Source organism: Leuciscus leuciscus, assembly GCF_965113295.1.
Source record: "Leuciscus leuciscus genome assembly, chromosome: 4".
Classification (NCBI taxonomy): domain Eukaryota; kingdom Metazoa; phylum Chordata; class Actinopteri; order Cypriniformes; family Leuciscidae; genus Leuciscus; species Leuciscus leuciscus.
In genome coordinates this window covers 37,560,131-37,579,765 of record NC_138728.1, presented here as the reverse complement: position 1 = coordinate 37,579,765, position 19,635 = coordinate 37,560,131, and the positions used below count along the sequence as shown (strand labels likewise).

Genomic DNA, 19,635 nt, shown 5'->3' with positions numbered 1-19,635 from the left:
GCCTTTCACAATACTCTGCCTATGCTTGTGCCTGTTTTGTTTTTTTGCTTTGTCTCTCACAACCAACCCCCCCCCCCCCCCCCCACACACACACACACACACACACACCCCCACACACACACACACGTCTTACTGCCCAAACCCACACTCACCAATCAAATCTTGTCCCATGCAACACTCTGTTGTATCAGTTCCTGCAGGAGTGAAGGTCATTAGAATATAAGAGCTTGTTAGTCATCATTTTATAAACACACTGTCACAGTTGAAACAAATACGAAGAGACATTTGTGAGATGTTATTTGAAGAATAAAACTCATTCTTAAAAAAAGTTGTTTATTATATCTCAGCTGGTTTTAAATGACAGCTGGCTTTCCTAGAAGATCTTGCTCTCCTTCATTCTTTGTGTTGTTGTTCTTGTTTTTGCAGTGTGAATAGAGATTATCAGATTGAAGACCTGCAGCAGGATTCTCACCAACCAGTAAATAATGAACTACAGAAAGTCAAACACCTACACAAAACCACCATGAAGAACAAGTATGAGACCTTATTCGAGGGAATCAAACTTGAAGAGAATCAAACCCTCCTGAACAGGATCTACACACAGCTGTACATCATAGAGGGAGAGTTTGAAGAAGTGAACAAAGAACATGAGGTTTTACAGATGGAGAAAACACCCAGATTAAAGAACTCGCATAACACTCAAATCTTCTGCAATGACATTTTTAAATCCTTACCTGAACCAGTATGTGATGAGAAGGACAAAATAAAGGTTGTTCTTACTAAAGGCATTGCTGGAATTGGAAAAACCGTCTCAGTGCAGAAGTTTGTTTTGGACTGGGCAGAGGGAAAAGCCAATCAGGATGTAGATTTCATGTTTGTGCTTCCATTTCGAGATCTGAACTTGATTCGAGATGATCAGTACAGTCTTCACAATCTTCTGGTGGACTTTCATCCTGAACTTAAAGATCTGGACTCAAAGATTTATGAGGAGTGTAAAGTTGTGTTCATCTTTGATGGACTTGATGAAAACAGAATGACACTGATATTTTCAGACAGTGAGAAAGTTTCTGATGTGACTGAGGCTTCCTCAGTGAGTCTGTTGATGTCAAACCTCATGAAAGGAGAGCTGATTCCCTCTGCTTTCATCTGGATCACCTCTAGACCAGCAGCAGCCAATCAGATCCCCTCCAAATATATCAACCGTCTGACTGAAATTCAGGGATTCAATGAGCTTCAGAAGGAGGAATATTTCAGGAAGAGAATCAGTGATGAGCATCAAGCCACCAGAATCATTGCACACATTAAAAGAGCAAGAAGCCTCCACATCATGTGCCACATACCAGTCTTCTGCTGGATCTCATCCACTGTGCTTCAGAAGCTCCTGGAAGAAGATCTGAGTGAAGAAATCCCTAAAACTCTGACTGAAATGTACATCCACTTCTTGCTCATTCAGATCAACAAGAAGAATCAGAAGTATGAACAAAGAGATCCTGAGAAACGTCTGCAGTCAAACAGAGAAGTGATTATAAAACTTGCTGAACTGGCTTTCAAACAATTGATGAAGGGCAATGTCATGTTTTATGAGGAAGACCTGAGAGAGAGCGGTATAGATGTCAGTGATGCCTCAGTGTATTCTGGGATTTGCACTGAGATCTTTAAGGAGGAATCTGCAATTCATCAGAGGAAAGTCTACTGCTTCATACACCTGAGTGTTCAGGAGTTTCTCTCTGCATTCTATGTGTTTTACTGCCATCTGTTGAAGAACATGGAGCCATTGCAGTTGTTTCTGAATGACAAACATGAGAAGTACAGATCTACGAAAAACATGTCTGCACTACTATCATCGGCAGTCGATAAAACCCTTCAGACTGAAAATGGACACTTGGATCTTTTTCTGCGGTTCCTGCTTGGTGTCTCACTGGAGTCCAATCAGAAACTCTTACAGGATCTACTGACACACACAGAGACCAGCTCAGAGAGCATTAGAGAAACCACACAGTACATTAAAGATGAAATCAAAGGAAGTTATGGTCTCTCAGCTGACAGATCCATCAATCTGTTCCTCTGTCTGCTGGAAGTGAATGATCAGACTCTGTACAGAGAGATTCAGGAATTTGTGAAATCAGGCACACACTCAGAAAATAAACTTTCTCCTGCTCACTGCTCAGCAATAGCCTACATGCTTCAGATGTTAGAAGAGGTGCTGGATGAGTTTGACCTCATGAAATACAACACATCAGATGAGGGTAGATGGAGACTCATACCAGCAGTGATGAACTGCAGAAAAGCTCTGTGAGTATTCATTCATGGCATCACAAAATAAACATATTTCTATTTAGTTTTGATTCAGACTAATTAATCTATAGAACAATAACCCTGTATTTATTCATAGAATACAAGTGTGGAAATAATTGCATTTTTTCTATTGTTATTGAAGCGGAAAGGATATAAACAGTTGAGGCACATTAAAGAGTAGACCGTAGAAGCACAGCCATGTGGAAACTGTTTATAATCTCAGAGTCAGAATTTAAAAGCACACAATTTTATACACAAAGTATTACTTAGTACATTTGTTTCCCAACCCTGTTTCTAGAGGCACACCAGTGTCATTTGAGTTTAAATGCAACAGTGATGAAAATGACAAGTCTCCAGCTGTTCTGCATCACATACTTTCAGCTCACCTCCATATTCTTACTCTATCTCATGTACTGGGTTACTTTTGGTTAGGGTTTTCAGACAGCTAATGAATCAACCATTAGTGTTTTTAGAGAGCTTCATGTCAAACAGTGTATTAGCTTTGGCAGTTTTTTTTATCCTGGCCCTGGGGACACTGGACATTTTGTATGTCTGTCTTATCTGACACTCTCAGTTAAGTTCCCTGACCTAAAGATCTGAACCAGGTGTTTTAAAAAGAGACCAAACTTAAGTGGAAAGTGCCCCCCAAAAATGGGACTGCAGTTAAGAAGTTAAATAATGAAGACATACTGTACTCAATTAGAAGGCTCCACAATATTGAGGCTGCATCCTTCCTATATCAGTCCTTCTGAGGATTGTAGGCTTGTGTCATTCTTAGCATTAACCCTCTGAGGTCTGAGCTGTTTTCTGGGCTCTGGAGGTGTTCTGACATGCTCTGACATTTGTGTTTTTTTCTGTTACTAGTGACATTTTCATGGCTAAAGTCTAATTACACTGTATTCAGCACAAACTCTGCTACAATAATATATCAGCAGCATGTATGTAAAAGTTTGTAGTTTTGAGATAATGACATTTATGCGTGGTTTGTGAAAATACAAAAAAAAATTCTCACTGAAATAAGGCCATGAAACCCATACTGATTATTTCTTCACAAGACTTTTGAAAATTGTATGACATAGCCTAGAATATTTGCTCCAAAACTATGTGAAAATCACCCTGACTGCTCATTCAGATAAGACAATATATTGATTTAAAATTTCTAAGACGTGTTTTGTGTGACAAAGCCATATGCGAAGAGGCGTGATCATCTCATGAATATGTAAGGTTTTAACACCTGAGAAAGACAAAGACACTCCCCTAACTGCCCTATTAGGAGCGATCAGGCCCTGTCATTCAGAGCAACCTTGCACAAAGAATGAGGAGATTTAAAAAAGAATGGCTTTTAGATTGTTTGGATTTATTTACAACACAACACAATCCAAAAATACAAATGACAAAAGAGCACATTGAAAACAATGATCCAAAGACAGAGACCTTTGTGCCATTCCTAAAAACATTGTACATACCTTTAATTTCCAAGGTGTTTGATTTTCACTTTACCATGTTCATGTACAGAGACTCATGTGAATGTTGAAGTCAGCAGGACTCATTTGCATCTGGTCCCTGAAAGAAAAAAAAAAAAGAAAAAACTCTGAACATACTGATATCAAGAGAAACTATAGGGCTGCACGATTTTGGGAATAGATTTTAGATTTTTCTGGTTAAAATTTCTTTTTAAAATTCACAGAATACACACACACACACACACACACACATTTCCAACAATATATAAAGAACACCAGGTTTGTTGTGCCTTGTAGGCATAGGCTACGCAGTGCTGCATAAAATAATAATAACAATAAATTAAATCTTCCAAAAGATTTCAAGAACAACTACGCTAGAGAAAAATATATTGATTATCATATGTTACTTCAAATGTTTCCATTCGTTATGATGATATGAAATGAGATAATAGTAAAAATATAAAGCCTAATGTTTGGTGCATTTTTCCTTTCAAACGCAATCGCGCTCCAAAATATAATACATTCAAACCCACAGCGCGCTCCAAAATATTAAACATTATGGTTATACATATCTATGTTTGAGCAGATATCCACAAACAGTATTTAACAGGAAACACGGGTCTAAATAGTATAATATTCACCATATATCTAGCAACAGTTCAACTGCAATGTGAAGTTTATGCAACAATACCATAAACTAATAAGTAAGAATTTCTTACCTTACATCTTTCTTGTCTTCAAATCGCGTTCTTCTTCTTCTGGGGGTAAATCCAATGTAAGCTCAGACGTGTCTTCCAAACTCGACGAAAAGCAGAGACTTGTGAAGTGTTTTGGTGTTTTGTGTTTGAGGTAACGAGGGCGTTCGCGTTCCATGTGGAGATTTGCATGTGAATCTCTTTTGCGCGAGTGGGCGTGTCGAATTAAAAAGTAATTAGCAAGCGTTTGAGATACTGGACATCCTGTTGGTTTTATACAAATTACTTAAACAGAGAATATTTGTTTTCAGTTTGAATCCGATCATTTAAAAGTACACACTTAAATGTGTATAAAGGTATATGGCTCATAAATGTGTGAGAAGTATTGGCTGAGTTTTGTTTCAGTTTATAGACGTGCTCAAGAAAAAAAAGTTCACCGCGACGGAGAGGCAGAACGCACACCCTGTTTATTTTCTTAATTTTACAAAAGCACAATGTTTTGATTTGATTGTAAGTGGACACATACAAAAGTAGAAATATCACAGATTATTTTTTTATATTTCTTTTTTCTGTATAACCATAAATGACGGAGTAATTTAAGTTTATGTTGCTGCTATGTGAAAAAAATCCAGCAAAACGCGTCGGCGCGTTTCTCGACCTCAGAGGGTTAAACACTAGAACAGGGCTGTGTAACTCTGGCTCTCAATATGGACCGTCATTCAGAGTCAGAGACAGCTCAGGGGTGCCCAATTCTGTTCCTGGAGATATACGTCCATTCAAAGTTCAGGTCTAACCCTGATCAAACACAACTAAAGCCAAATATTAAGATCTTAAGTAGTAGTGTGTTTGAACTCTGCAGGTGGGTAGATCTTCAGAAACAGGATTTGGTACGTTGTTTAGCTCCAACCCCTGAAGATCTTGGTTAGCTTATTCATGTGTGCAGGAAAGTGGATCTTGAGGGTCAGAAATCCCAGCTCGCACTAAAATAGCTGCTTTTCCACTGTCTAACTATGACTAACAACTTGCCTGACTGGGACAAAAGCCTTGGACCGAGGCCAAAATAAGCTGCGTTTCCAGTGTTGGGCCAGTAGCCACAGAGCAACGTCACACAACCCCTCCATTTCACCAGCACTAGCATATCTGACAAAAAAAACTAGATAGATTGCTAAATGAACATGATGGTTGGTCTTTTATTAAAGATAAGACTCCAGCATAGATATTTGACCAATGATTTATAATAAAAATGCTGCAGTAACAGTCATTTATTATTTTGTCAGGAGTGCACATCAATCATGCTGAAAAAGGAGAACACACACATACTTGCACTACAAAGGGGCTTTCGCACCTGTGGAACCTTTTCATAATCCCTATAACTAATGGCAGAAATATTCACTTTTTGGTGTATTTGCATTGAAGGAACTGGAACTATTTTAGTTTTAGGAATGCTTTTTGAGGGAACTAAACTAGCTCCATCTTCAGAGTATGGTCTAACCCAGCATAATATGAACTAACAGTGTTAGTTGTCAAATGTATGCAAGTACTCCATGAACATGGAAATCAGCGATAGATGGACCGAGGCCAAAGTCCAGGCACTTCGCAACCTTCATGCAAAGGAGGAAATCCAGCATGAATTTGAAGGGACCAAGCAAAAAATGATTATGTATTTCTGCTCAGCTAGCAACATTGGATGTCAATTAGATGGTAAACACTATAATACTTTTTTGTATACCATTTACTTTCTTTGTTTAACAGTTATATCTAATACTGTGCAAGATAGGACTGTTAAAAAGATTGTAAATTAATGAAGACAGAGAATATGCACTGTGTGCTCATGCTGCATTCAAGCCATGCTGTATTACCGTAGTCTCAAGATGACAACACATGATGGTATATTTGGAGCTGTTCACATCCTCAAACTGGGAATTATGAGTTTCTATGGCACCACTATCAACGCCTTAATGAATCTGCAGAGGTTAGGTGGTAAAGAAGTCACGTGGTACAAGTAGGAGCTCTCAGACAATTCCCATCTTACAAGCTCAAAGCTCATGAACTCTACGAGGATGTGAACGCTTTGTACTAGTTGAAATCACGTAATTGCGATAATTTCAACATGGCGTGAATGCACCTTTAGGCTCTGGCTAAGCTGTTCTCAGTGCTATCAAAATAAAGTCTGCCGTGCTGTCAAAATTAAAGGCCCGCACAACAACCAGAGTGGCAGGAAGTAAGTGATAGCTAATGTCATTTCGAAGTTCCAACTGACAGTGCAAATGCAACCAGGAAAATGGTTCTAGGGGAAAATTTTTAACTAAGTTACTATAACTACTTTGTGTGAAAGCCACTATAGGCACAGGGAAGAGACAGACGAAACATGAAACTTCCTCCCTGCCTGGGTCTCTGTATTGAAAACTGGAAGGCTTGCGTTCTAGTACATAAATCGAAATAGTCCAATTTTACACACAGTATGATCAGCAACACAGTCAATTAATCGCTACTGCTGGGTGACAAGAACTCATGAAGCGAACGTCCAGACAGTTTAAATATGCTTTGTGGGAACACCACCACCACTCCACCTCTGACGACCGTAACTCGCTTTACATGTGCTCTATTAGAAGAGACAGATGGGAGAAGAAAACAAAACATGCACAGCACTAAGTAACATTAAATACATAAATGATAACGTTACATTACAATCCCCATCGGATCGCATTTGGAAATCATTTCAAAACACTCACTGGTGTCTGAAAGTGGGTTTTGAGCTGAAAAATGTATTTAAGTATTTTAAAGGTTGAGGTTAGCTAGTAGCCTGATATGAAAACATGGGAAATGAGCAGGCGTGTTGATCGTCTCCTGATGCAGATAAACTCTGTTCATGTAGTTCATGACCACTCCTCAAGCCCCAGTTGGCCCCAGAAGTGACAGTGGAAATGTGACTGGCCTTTGCATGCACTAGCACACCCGCTTTTTGTCCATGACTGGAAATGCGGCTAATGAGACAAAGGGTGCATGGCTGTCTAATACATGTTTTCACTCCCATGGTCACGGCATAAAAATGTTATTAAATATTTATAGTATCCCAGTGATTTACATTTACAGTTTAACATGTTTTTACATCTGAAAACATAATACCTTTATCTCCAAAATAATTTTTCCTTGCATTACGCAATGGAATAGGTTGAGCTCAGTGTCGATTCATTTTCCACTAATTCTTTTTGTGAATTGGAATTTGTGCAAAGGATTGCGAGTTATTGGAGAACATGAAGGATACACTTGATGTGGATGCAGCCGTCAAATTGAGAAGCGCCTAAAATATGCAGTTCTATGGACCCCCAGGACCAGGACTGAAAGCTTTTTGATCATTAAAAGCACAAAATATTGAAAACATTTTAACATCCCTCTCCTCCTCATTGTTATCCTCTGTAATAGGCTTGTTGGATGTGGTCTCTCTGATCAGTGCTGTGAAAGTTTGTCTTCAGTTCTACAATCATCAAATACCTATTTGAGAGAGCTGGACCTGAGTAACAATGACATCCAAGATTCAGGAGTGAAGCTGCTCTCAGTTGGACTGATTAGTTCACACTGTCAACTGAACATACTAAGGTTTAACCTTCACATTCACTATTAGACATGCACAACCTATGAGCAGTCAATGTATTACTGGCTGATAATTAGGAATATTTGTATTATTAAATGTCAATAATGGAGTTATTTTACTGTATTGTAACTGCTCTGGTGTATTTGCATGCTCACTACTTAAATATTATCTAATTTTTTAGGGTGGCTTCAAGTGTTTCTGCAACGTGTGACCTATATAGTTAAATGTGTGGCCTATCATGTTGTAGCAAATCTATTCTGTGTGGAAAACAGTATCCCTTATAAATCAGATATAAACTGTTATGAACGCTTGGTTATGAATGCTTAGTTGCTATGGATACAAAGGTTCAAATACAATAGGATTGATGGCTTATTGATAGTATAAGACATTTAACAAGGAAGGTATGTAAATATTTAATGACATATGTCAATTAATTCTGACATTTTAATTACCGAATCCTTTATTTTGTTCAGACTGGCAGGTTGTCGATTGACTGCTCAGTGCTGTGAAAGTTTGTCTTCAGCTCTACAATCATCAAACTCCCCTCTGAGAGAGTTGGACCTGAGCAACAATGACCTGCAGGATTCTGGAGTGAATCTGCTCTCTACTGGACTGAAGAGTTCATACTGTCAACTGAACATACTGAGGTGTGACTTTCACTTCTTCAATATATACTCAAATATGTGTATGAATAGGTGTTTTGTAGTGATCAAATTTTATTTTAAATCAGCAGCATCTGATAACTGACGAATGGACTATTTGTAAGAAAATAAAAGAGTGTTTTATTTAACCCATCAATTAAAAAAAAAGTTACACATAGGTTCATAGTGGGCAAAAATGTCCATGTCCAAAAACTGTCTAAAAATATTATAGATTTATATTTGCTTCCACTTTAACAGACGTAATTTTATTTAACCAGCATCAGTTCTAATCAAAATTACCAAACATTCATTCATTTTCAGAATTGCAACCCTTTAAATGCTTCTTTGTTTACATAATGCCACAGATGTTTTTTTTATGGAAAAAAAGAAAAATAGTAATTATTTTCATTTTACTAAATGCTAAGCAGATTATTATTATTTTTTTTATTATTATAGTCTTGGATATGTCAATGATTAACAACAATATTAATTTGTATGCATTCATATTTTTTGTGCAATGTGAGATAAAAAAAGAAAAAACTACCACTCAATAATGGACAACAATGTCCTTGTCAAAATAGTGTCATTAATATTTTTTTCCACTTTCACTGACTTAAGATTTTTTACCAGCATCAATTCTAATCATAATTACCAAACATTCATTCATTTTCAGAGTTTTAACACGTTAAACACCGGTTTATTTACACAATACAAGTGTTGTTTTTTATAAAAATGATAATAATAAAAATGTCCCATATACTAAATGCTAAGCAGAATTTCTTTTCTTTAAATATTACAGCCTTGAATATGTTTAACAACAACATACATTTTTTATGCATTCATATTTTTTATGCAGTATCAGATTTAAAATAAATAAATAAATACCACTCAGGTCCATAAAGGACCAAAATGTCCATGTCAAAACATTGTTATTACTCCTATTACCTCCAAAGTTTTTACGTTTTGATAAAACATTACCTTATATTGCTCTAGAAATAAAGCAAAAATACAAGTTCACTTTGAACAAGAACAAGATTTATTGTTCAAAACTCAAGAACACCCAGAACAGAAATAGTAGGCATACTGTATGCACAAGTGAGCGAGAGGGAATTCACTCACAGCAGGAGCTGCAGTATGTGATTGTGTGGACTTTGCAGATATGCTTGCCACACTTGTTGCAGGTGTAGGCAATTTTTTTCTTCTTGTCAGTGCAGAACTTGCATAACTGCCTCTTTTTGGTGTTTGGGTCTCCCTGCTGTTGATCCTTTATCATGGTGGAGGCAGATGTCATATCTGAATGAGCAGTCAGGATGATTTTCACATAGTTTTGGAGCAAATATTCTAGGCTACGTGATACAATTTTCAAGTCTTGTGAAGAAATAATCAGTATGGGTTTCATGGCCTTATTTCAGTGACAATTTTTTTTGGTATTTTCACAAACCACGCATAAATGTCATTATCTCAAAACTACAAACTTTTACATACATGCTGCTGATATATTATTGTAGCAGAGTTTGTGCTAAATACAGTGTAATAAGACTTTAGCCATGAAAATGTCACAAGTAACAGAAATAAGCACAAATGTCAGAGCATGTCAGAACACCTCCAGGGCCAGAAAACAGCTCAGACCCCAGAGGGTTAATTAAGGTGTTGTTCATCCATGAAGTCATGAATGAAAAACGTTGAACTCGTGTTAGTTCCTGATGATTCATGAGATATTAATGCATGAATGAATGCATAATTCATGCATGAATTTATACACGAATTCATGGTAATTCATGTACCCTTACCGTAAAGTGTTACCAAATATTCTTCTCATTATTCACAAAAATATAACATTGTGTATATAAATTCAAAAAATACTGATTTATAAAAGTAAGAATAAAAATAAACAAAATATTCTTGTCCTCAGCATTCACAAAACTACAAGAAATACTGAATAATAAAAGCATGATGCAGTAAGAATAAATGTGTGTGTAACTGATACATAATGACACACACCGTGTCCAGGTTGTTGACACCTCCTTTGCAGCGGTTGTAGTCTGTGATGATCACTGGCTTCTTTTTCTCAGTGTCGCTCACAGCCAGCTAGCGGTGCTTGGTTCTAAGGAGCAGCACATTTTACCCTCGTTTGGGTATATAAGACACCGCTGTGTGCGTCTTAGAGAAAGCAAAGAGGACAGGGGTGCTCTATGCCTTGTTTGCATAAGCTATGGGGGAAGCTCTCTTTTTCTTGTGAATCGTACCGACTAGGGCCAGCTTGTCGTGCGTGTAATGTGCAGGTCGTGTCATCCTGTCATCTAACGTCAGGGTGGAGCCTAGGAGGTTGAATTTACGGTGGGACATGGTGGCCTGGAAAATGTAATGTCCATTTTCCACATCCCACAGGCTTCTGTCGATTCATTTCGGGACCTGTACACGCCGGCCAGAATCAGCAGACTGATGTATGCCTGAATGTCAGTTGAATCGAAATCAATCCAATCTGTCATAGAACGCCTCCCCTGTAAATTGGTGTTCTCCATAAGAAGCTGAATGATGTTTTCAGTGATGAAGAGGTCGAAGCAAGACGGCACAGTTGTGATGCGGGCAGTGGCATGGTGTGTGGGACCCGGGGTCATACCCTTGGCAGGATTGTAGCTCAGCGTCCCAGTGTGAGTGGAAGACAAGAGAATCTACCCATTTTTTGAATTCCACTGAGGATCTGCTGTCTCTTCTGTGTCCTCACAGTGCTGTCATCAGAGGAACAAGAGCTATCAGAGGGGTAAGACTCCAGCGCGAACTAGACTTCATCCTCTGAAGTCAACTCTTCATCAGTTTCACATGTACCCGGGTGCTCACTGAGTGGGCACAACTAGCTCCAGAGCTTCCCTTGCTGTGAAACGTATCTTTATCTTACAAACTATGAAATGACAAGGCCCCTCAAGTATCACATATTTAAAGGTTTGGCTCTGAGAGCACCTGTGTCAACTAAAACTTACCAGACAAAACAATCACTATTTTCTTGTGGTGAAAATAAAATCAAGGTGTTGTAGTTTTAGTTGTAGTTTTCACATGGCAGGGTCTGACTCAATTACATTGGGTGGGATTTGTGATTTCCAGTACAATAGATTTTCTTTCTTTCACTGTTCACACACACACACACACACACACACACACACACACACACACACACACACACACACACACACACACACACACACACACACACACACACACACACACATAGTGTTCAATACACACATACAAACCACACTCTGCAGTATAGTAATGTTGACTGTATTTATTTTAATCAGTCTTTATTTGTATTATATAATTAGCATCAAACAAACGATATAGTTCTTATTCACAGGGATTAAAGATTTTTAAACGAAAAGATTGAAAGATTATTGCACAAATTTCTGGTGTGTTATCCATGAATATAGTCTGAGTTGGATGAACTTACTCTGGATGTATTTTTGGAACCAGCATACCTCGAGTAAGCAAGGTTTGGTTTACTCAAACGAGAGTTCAGGGTATGTTTGACGGTAAGATAACCTTGCTTTCTGGAATACACCCCAGGATTACTAGAAAGCTACGGGCAGGTGAGTTTTACCATGGTTAGAGCTAAACTCTGCAGGAAAGACTCATGAGAGTCAGAGTTGCCCAGCCCTGCTGTAGAATATACAACGTTTTTAATCGTTTTTACAGAGCTGTGTGAATGGGGATTGTTCTGACAGCGTTGCCGTTTGTACACAAAATCTGCTAAAGAAAATCTTTTCTGATTTTGGTACATTGTTGTCATGTAAACACCCTATATCTTATCTTTCTGACATTGGTGATGATTAGTTTCTGCTTCATTTTTGTTTAGATTGGCCATCTGTAATCTCACTGGTCAGTGTTGTGAAAGTTTGTCTTCAGTTCTACAATTATTAAACTCTTGTCTGAGAGAGCTGGACCTGAGTAACAATGCCTTGATGGATTCAGGAGTGAAGCTGCTCTATTCTGGACTGAAGAGTTCGCACTGTCTCCTGAACATACTCAGGTAATTAAGAATGAAGATAAATACTCTGATCAAATTAAATATGTAACTTTATGCTCTTGATTTAATGGGAGCCTGTACTATCACATCATAACCCAGTTGCTTTATTTGCTCTAGTCTTTAACTGAAAACATTGGTCTTTTTTTTAATGAATTGTCTGATTTTTAATCTGGGATGCAGTAATTTCACCATAACATCTCTACACACGAAATGAGGATGTAAACAACTGAATGGTATTGCATATGATGGAGACATAAAATCAGAATACAGCGAATTTGAATAGTAATGCCAATCAGAAGAGAATTATAGAGATTAGCCCGCAGAGACACAGAATTGCAATCTTTGAATTAAGGCTTTTAAGTAATGCCTTATTTTCAAAAACAATGTATGACAACTATATAAAAATATGTTCTGATATGATTGTTTTAAAATTAGTTTTTAAATGGTCATGATCTTTCATATACATATGTGTTTTAAATTCACTTTTACTTAATGTATTCACTATCATTTCATGTATTAAAAGTTTGTTTTGATGTGGCTATCTTATGGCCAAACAGTCTAGTCCCAGTTATGTAAGCTCTCTTCACATTATGCATTTTTAAATGCTATTAAACAGCCATATGTTGTTGTACTATACATTTTTTATTTATGTGACTTCAACAAGCATTGAAGACTGCACTACAGTACTGCAGTTAAAAGGATTTGTAAGTACAGAACAGGCTGTGATTATGCAGGACAGTAAGTCTCATTAAAAAAAAACATGGATAAGCACAAAAGGTTTGGGCATCTTGCAATGATACTTCAATCAGACTGCAGTCCATTTTTTGTAAGAGAGAGACTGGGCAATGCACATTCAGAGCACAGTCTTAAAGCAGAGAAATGGAGAGATTCTATCAAACTCTCTTTCCTTGCCCTTATATTAAATTTGAGTTAGGGCGAGACACGGCAGGTAAAAACATCGTTTTTTTTTTTTTACTGGTCAATTTTACGATTTTTGGATATTTGTCTTCAATAACGGTTCTTCTTTCAGACTTGTGGTGAAAAAAAAAGGTCCAAAATACACATTTAGGTCTTTATTTTACTACATTTTGTCTGTTTGCGTCTGTAGATTTCTCATAAATTAAACAAAAGTTGGCGTTCTTAATCAACATGCTGCTCCGTGATCGCGGTCTGTACCCTGTCATCACATGCACCGCTGGAAAGCTCTCTCTCTCCTGTACAATGCTGTCAGATCCAAATATGGTCATTTCCTTTTTATCAGCAACCAATCGTGAAAGTAAAAGGGCTGAATACGCAATCTCATTGGCTGATGATAAATCTTTAAAGCCCGTTTTCTCAAAATGACTTTTCTCTCATACTCCAAGTCCAAAATCTCCACTTCAGTAGCACCTATATACACCAAACTTTCTAGTCTTGTACCTAGTTATATTATGTAGACATTTACAGATGTATTTGTAAATATACTATTCCTAGCCTGATTTCTATAACATTTTATTCCCAAAAACATGGCGAAAAAATTTTTTTAAGGCTATTGACAATATATTCTGATTTACAGGATAACAAAAGTAGATATCCATAAATCCCTCTGTAATTTTTTCCCCATCTAATTTGTGAACACAATGAAAAAAATAATTTTAACCTGGCTTTATCCAATACTCAGATTTCGTTTTTTAAAATATATGCAAATTAGTGCAAATTTAATTAGATACAGCCTAATTTGCATATTTAAACATTACATTACAGAAAACTTGTAATACATTTTTTTCCTCATCTTAATGTAGGTAATCAACTGGGAAAGTTTCATGGTGATATCTGCTAGTTAAAAATTTTACCCTATTCACCTGTAGTGTCTCGCCTTAAGAAACTGTTTAACTGTTTTTATACTGCTTGATTGATTTCAGTAAAGAAGCTAAAATCACATGGATTCAAGGAAAGTGTAGCTCCATTTGGAACTAAATTAACAAAACAGGTCACTGTGATAGTGATGTCGGATTGACAAATTAATGTCATGTGGACTATTGCTGTGTGTTTGTAGATTGTCTGGATGTATGGTGACAGAGGAAGGCTGTGGTTATGTGTCTTCAGCTCTGAGTTCAAACCCCTCACACCTGAGAGAGCTGGATCTGAGCTACAATCACCCAGGGGATTCAGGAGTCAAGCTGCTCTTTAATACAATGAACAATCCAAACTGCACACTGGACAAACTCAAGTAAGTGTGTGTGTGTGTGTGTGTGTGTGTGTGTGTGTGTGTGTGTGTGTGTGTGTGTGTGTGTGTGTGTGTGTGTGTGTGTGTGTATTGATTGCATTGGATGTGCAGAATGTGACACTGTGTGTTTCATAGTGTGGATCATGGAGGAGAATTCAGGATTACAGCAGGACTACAAAAATGTATGTCTACAATCACACTCACACACACACACACACACACACACACACACACACACACACACACATATTTAGTGACTGTTGTTGTTGTAAACGTTTTCTCTTCTTGTGTTCAGATGCCTGTAATCTCACACTGGATCCAAACACAGTAAACACTGAACTTATTATTTCTGATGAGAACAAAAAAGTGACATGTTTGGAAGAGAAACAGTCTTATCCTGACCATCCAGAGAGATTTGATGAGTGTCCTCAGGTTCTGTGTAGAGAGAGTATTTCTGGACGTTGTTACTGGGAGGCTGAATGGAGAGGAGAGGCTGATATATCAGTGACATATAAAGGAATCAACAGGAAAGGATGGAGTGACTGTCAGTTTGGACTCAATGAATTTTCCTGGAGTCTGAATTGCTCTGATAACAGATTCACTGTCTGGCACGATAAAAAGTCAACTGACATACGTGTCCCTTCAGGCTCTTTAAAAAGAGTTGGAGTGTATGTGGATGTGTCAGCCGGTACTCTGTCCTTCTACAGCCTCTCTGACAAACATACACTCATACACTTGCACACATTCACCTCCACGTTTACTCATTCTCTCTATGCTGGATTTTGGGTTTATCGCTTAAACTCCTCAGTGTCTCTGTTATAGTTTGAAAAGCTTTGAGCAAAAACAGAGATGTTGCAAATAAATACATTAAATTCAAATTTTATAAATCTTTAACATACAAAAACACACTCTGTTTCTCAGATTTATGTAATTATTTTATTTTAAATGTAACATGTATCAAAAATGTGTAACCAGTCAATGTAAAATTCTGATGCAGTGCTCCTAACAGCATAATATCTGTAAATATGAGAATATTAAAGTACTGGAAAATTATGAGTAGAACCAGAAAATATGAACATTGATTTTAAAGTACCGTTACTTGTTTATAAATCACTCAGTGGCCTAGGACCAGATATGCTCATTGAATATAAACCGATCACTCAGATCTTTAGGATCAAGTCACTTAGAAATACCACTTCAAAGTGGTTCACTCAAAGCACGATGAGTTCGCTTTAAGCTATTATGTCAGCTGCAGCTGGAACCAGATTCCTTGTTATTTTTATTTCTTATGCATGATATTTTTATTTTTTTATGCATCTGTTGTGATTATTTTAATTCCTTTTCTATGTAAAGCACTTAACAGTAAAGTAACCTTTGTGTAAAGTTACCTTTGTGCATGAAATTAATATTTGATTAATTGATTCGTTAAATTAAGAAAATGCTTGTACTTGTATAACATCTTATTTAAGTTTTGTAATGCTGTATTCTTTACCATTGTTACATATATTGTTGTTGTTGTCGAGGTGGTCTGATGGAAATGTTGTTTTAAAACAGAAGTTGTTTTAACCCTCTGGGGTCTGAGGGGTTTTTGGGGTCCTTGAGATGTTCTGACATGCCATGACATTTGTGCTTTTTTCAGTTGCTTATAAACATATTAATGGCAAAGGCGTAATTACACTCTATTTAGCACAAACAGGGCTACCATAATATGTGAGCAACATGCATGTACATGTTTGTATTTTTGAGAGAATAATGTTTATGCATGGTTATTGAAAAAACTAAAAACTAAAGTTTCTGAAATAAGGCCACAAAACACATACTAAATATGTGTCAATAAGACTTTTGACTAATGCAGGGCCGTCGCCAGAACAAACCAAATGGGGGGGCATTTAATTTTCATAGGGGGGCACACTTTTTTTAATGATCTGAGACAGACCAAAACAACAACCCATATTAGGCTATAACTAAAATAGACCACAATAGTCTTGTTTTGTTCAATTTTTCAAATAAAATACTTCACCTTATGATCTCAACGTTTCTGTTTATTTTCTCTTAACATTTCCACATTTAGCTAGTAGCCTATATTTTTTGTTAATCTGCATTGTTCGTCACATACACAACACAGTGCCATCTAGTGGCTTTCTTGAGTAACAGGCACAATGAACGTAACGTATATCATTACAAGTCCAACCTAAAACTACACCAAAACCAATTTGATTTATGACTCTACACTTCATAAACATGAGTCACAAAAGCTCCTGGTTTCCACCAACAACACAACAATAATAAAAGCAATGCATACCATACTGCAATATAAATTTAGCAATGTAGCAGGCAAGCAGTCAGTGTATTCACAATTTATAAAAATAGTTGAAGGCGGCGGGTCTCCGAGTGAAATCTCCGAAGAACTTTATCTTTCCATTCATGTTGACACTTGCGTGTGAGATCCTTCTCAAATGCCAGCTGAATGAGCTGGGCCTTGCGTGTGTGGCGCATAGAACGTCTGTGGTCGGTGAATACATTCCTCAAAACTGAAAATGAATTTTCACACATTGCGGTTGAAGCACCAAGCGTCAATCCGGTCTTCAAAGCTGTCAGTACACTTGGCATTGCTTCTAATGTTTTGTGGTACTTTGAAAGGAGATTTTGTGTTGTCAATTTCGCGTTTCCTTCTTTGTTTATTTGTGTAGAAATAAATGATGGCTGATTTTGTTAATGACATGATGTGCTGAAGTAACTTCGGATTCAAAAATTGATTGCTCTCTGGGTTCAAAGCAATCAGCGATTGCGCAAGCTGTGTGTTGCGCTCACCGAAGCGATGGTAGATTTCTCCAAGAAGTGTGTCAAGTGCACTGTAATAAAGCCTTCGTAGCTCTGGTTTGTCATTGTCCTTTTGTCCTGTTGTTTCTTCAACGAAATACTGGTGTAAATTCTTATTTACTGTGCACTGCCGTTTTGAAGGTGCGGAAGTAACATCCAAATCGGTGACCGCATCCCACAGCTCTGTGAACTTGGCCTCACAGCGGAGTTCACTCACACACTTAGTGGCACTCGCGACCAGTTCCAACCCAGTCAACAGGTCCATGTCCTCACTTTGCAAAAGCTTGTTAGGGCCATCCAGCAACATCAACACTGTCTTTACAAAGTGCACTGCAAAAAATGCTTTTCTTACTTAGTATTTTTGTCTTGTGTCCAGTCCAAATATCTAAAAATTCTTAAATCAAGATGTTCTAAATTCAATAAATTCTTAAATCAAGATATTTTACTAGATAAGTAAAATTAGATAAGATATTATGTCTTGTTTTCAGGGGAAATAAATGAAAATTAAGTGAGTTTTTGCTTAAAACAAGCAAATTTTTCTGTCCATGGGGTAAGAAAAATAATCTTAAAACAAGATTATTTTTCTTACCCCATGGACAGATAATTTTGCTTGTACTTACACACAAACTGCATATTGTAATTTGAATAAATAAAACTACTAACACAAAAATAACATATTGAAAGGTCTGCTGCTGGAGACTTGCCATTGGCTGTTGTATTTTAATAATTAATGAGGTAGGTCTTTGCAAGGTTTGGGTGCTGTTTTGGGATGTTTTAACAGTCATTTATGAATAAAATTATATTTCAAGTTACGTTCTGTGTAATAATGCGTTGAATAATGAATTTTCTGAATCATTTCTGAAGATAATGTGTTATGCATTCCTAGTGTTACCGTTGTAGAGATTACTGTTCCTGTGAGCTAAGTTCTGCTGAAACAATAGTTTTAGAAAGTGAAAATGATCAGAATCGCAGACATTTAATATTGAACGTTTAATGTAAGTTTGTTTTAATGTCCTGTGCGTTACATTTCTGGGGGCACAAAAAGTCATGCCCCCCAATGCCCCCCCTTGACGACGGGCCTGGACTAATGGATGTCGTTGCCTAGAGTTTTTTCTTCAAAATGATGTGAAAATCATCCTACCTAATCATTCACATCATTCACATAACACAATACATTGATTTAAATCTTGTAAAACACTTTTTGTTTGTAAAGGCAATATGCGTAAGGGGCGTCAACCATTCAACACCATCATGCATATTTAGTGATTCACACCTGAGGAGACAATGGGGCCCGCATACTTAATGAGCCATTCATTCAGATGTGTCACCTATAGCCACAAGAAAGAATGCAAGAGCAATATATATATATATATATATTCTACCAAATTGGTTCACAGTTGGAAGCATGTCAATTTTTCTTCTTTTTTTCCACAAATTGTGCTTGCAAATTGTATAATATCCAAGGAAAACATGTCTAGTAATTGTGCAGTTAATTCTCATACTGTATTTTCAGTTTTGGAATATGTATCCTCTCCCCAAATTTGTCAATAATAAAACACAATAAAAATTATTTAAAGAAAAGGCTTATATTTACCTTTTAAAATTTGTTTACATCTACCTTGTAAATATATATATTTTTTATTAAAAAGGTTACAATTACAACAACAATTGAAGTGTAATCTTTCTTTGTAAAAACTAAAGTATACATTTTATCATACATATTTCAAAGTTAAGGATTCATTACTTCGAATATAGCCTACATTGACAAAACATACTATATTTAACATATTAGCAAAAATTGGCAAACAAAAGCTTATTTGAGGTGGCAGATATTTTACAGTAAAAATGTGTAATCTATCCAGAACTAATCAACGAAATGTTGTCTTTCATATGTCTGTAACATAG

The 19,635-nt window shown here is 36.9% G+C and overlaps 1 protein-coding gene across 2 annotated transcripts in view; it reads left to right on the top strand.

Moving 5' to 3' along the window:
* The window catches only part of LOC309497330 (NACHT, LRR and PYD domains-containing protein 3-like), a 32,592-nt gene extending 16,295 nt beyond the window's left edge, over positions 1-16,297 (top strand). For both annotated transcript variants that reach the window (XM_082167540.1, XM_082167541.1), the window contains 7 exons: positions 427-2,292; positions 7,877-8,050; positions 8,519-8,692; positions 12,534-12,707; positions 14,740-14,913; positions 15,046-15,092; positions 15,206-16,297. In XM_082167540.1, coding sequence (XP_082023666.1) covers positions 427-2,292; positions 7,877-8,050; positions 8,519-8,692; positions 12,534-12,707; positions 14,740-14,913; positions 15,046-15,092; positions 15,206-15,732 — 3,136 coding nt within the window. In that variant the 3' untranslated portion in view covers positions 15,733-16,297. The remainder of the gene's footprint in view (positions 1-426; positions 2,293-7,876; positions 8,051-8,518; positions 8,693-12,533; positions 12,708-14,739; positions 14,914-15,045; positions 15,093-15,205) is intronic.
* Positions 16,298-19,635: the final 3,338 nt, after the last annotated feature.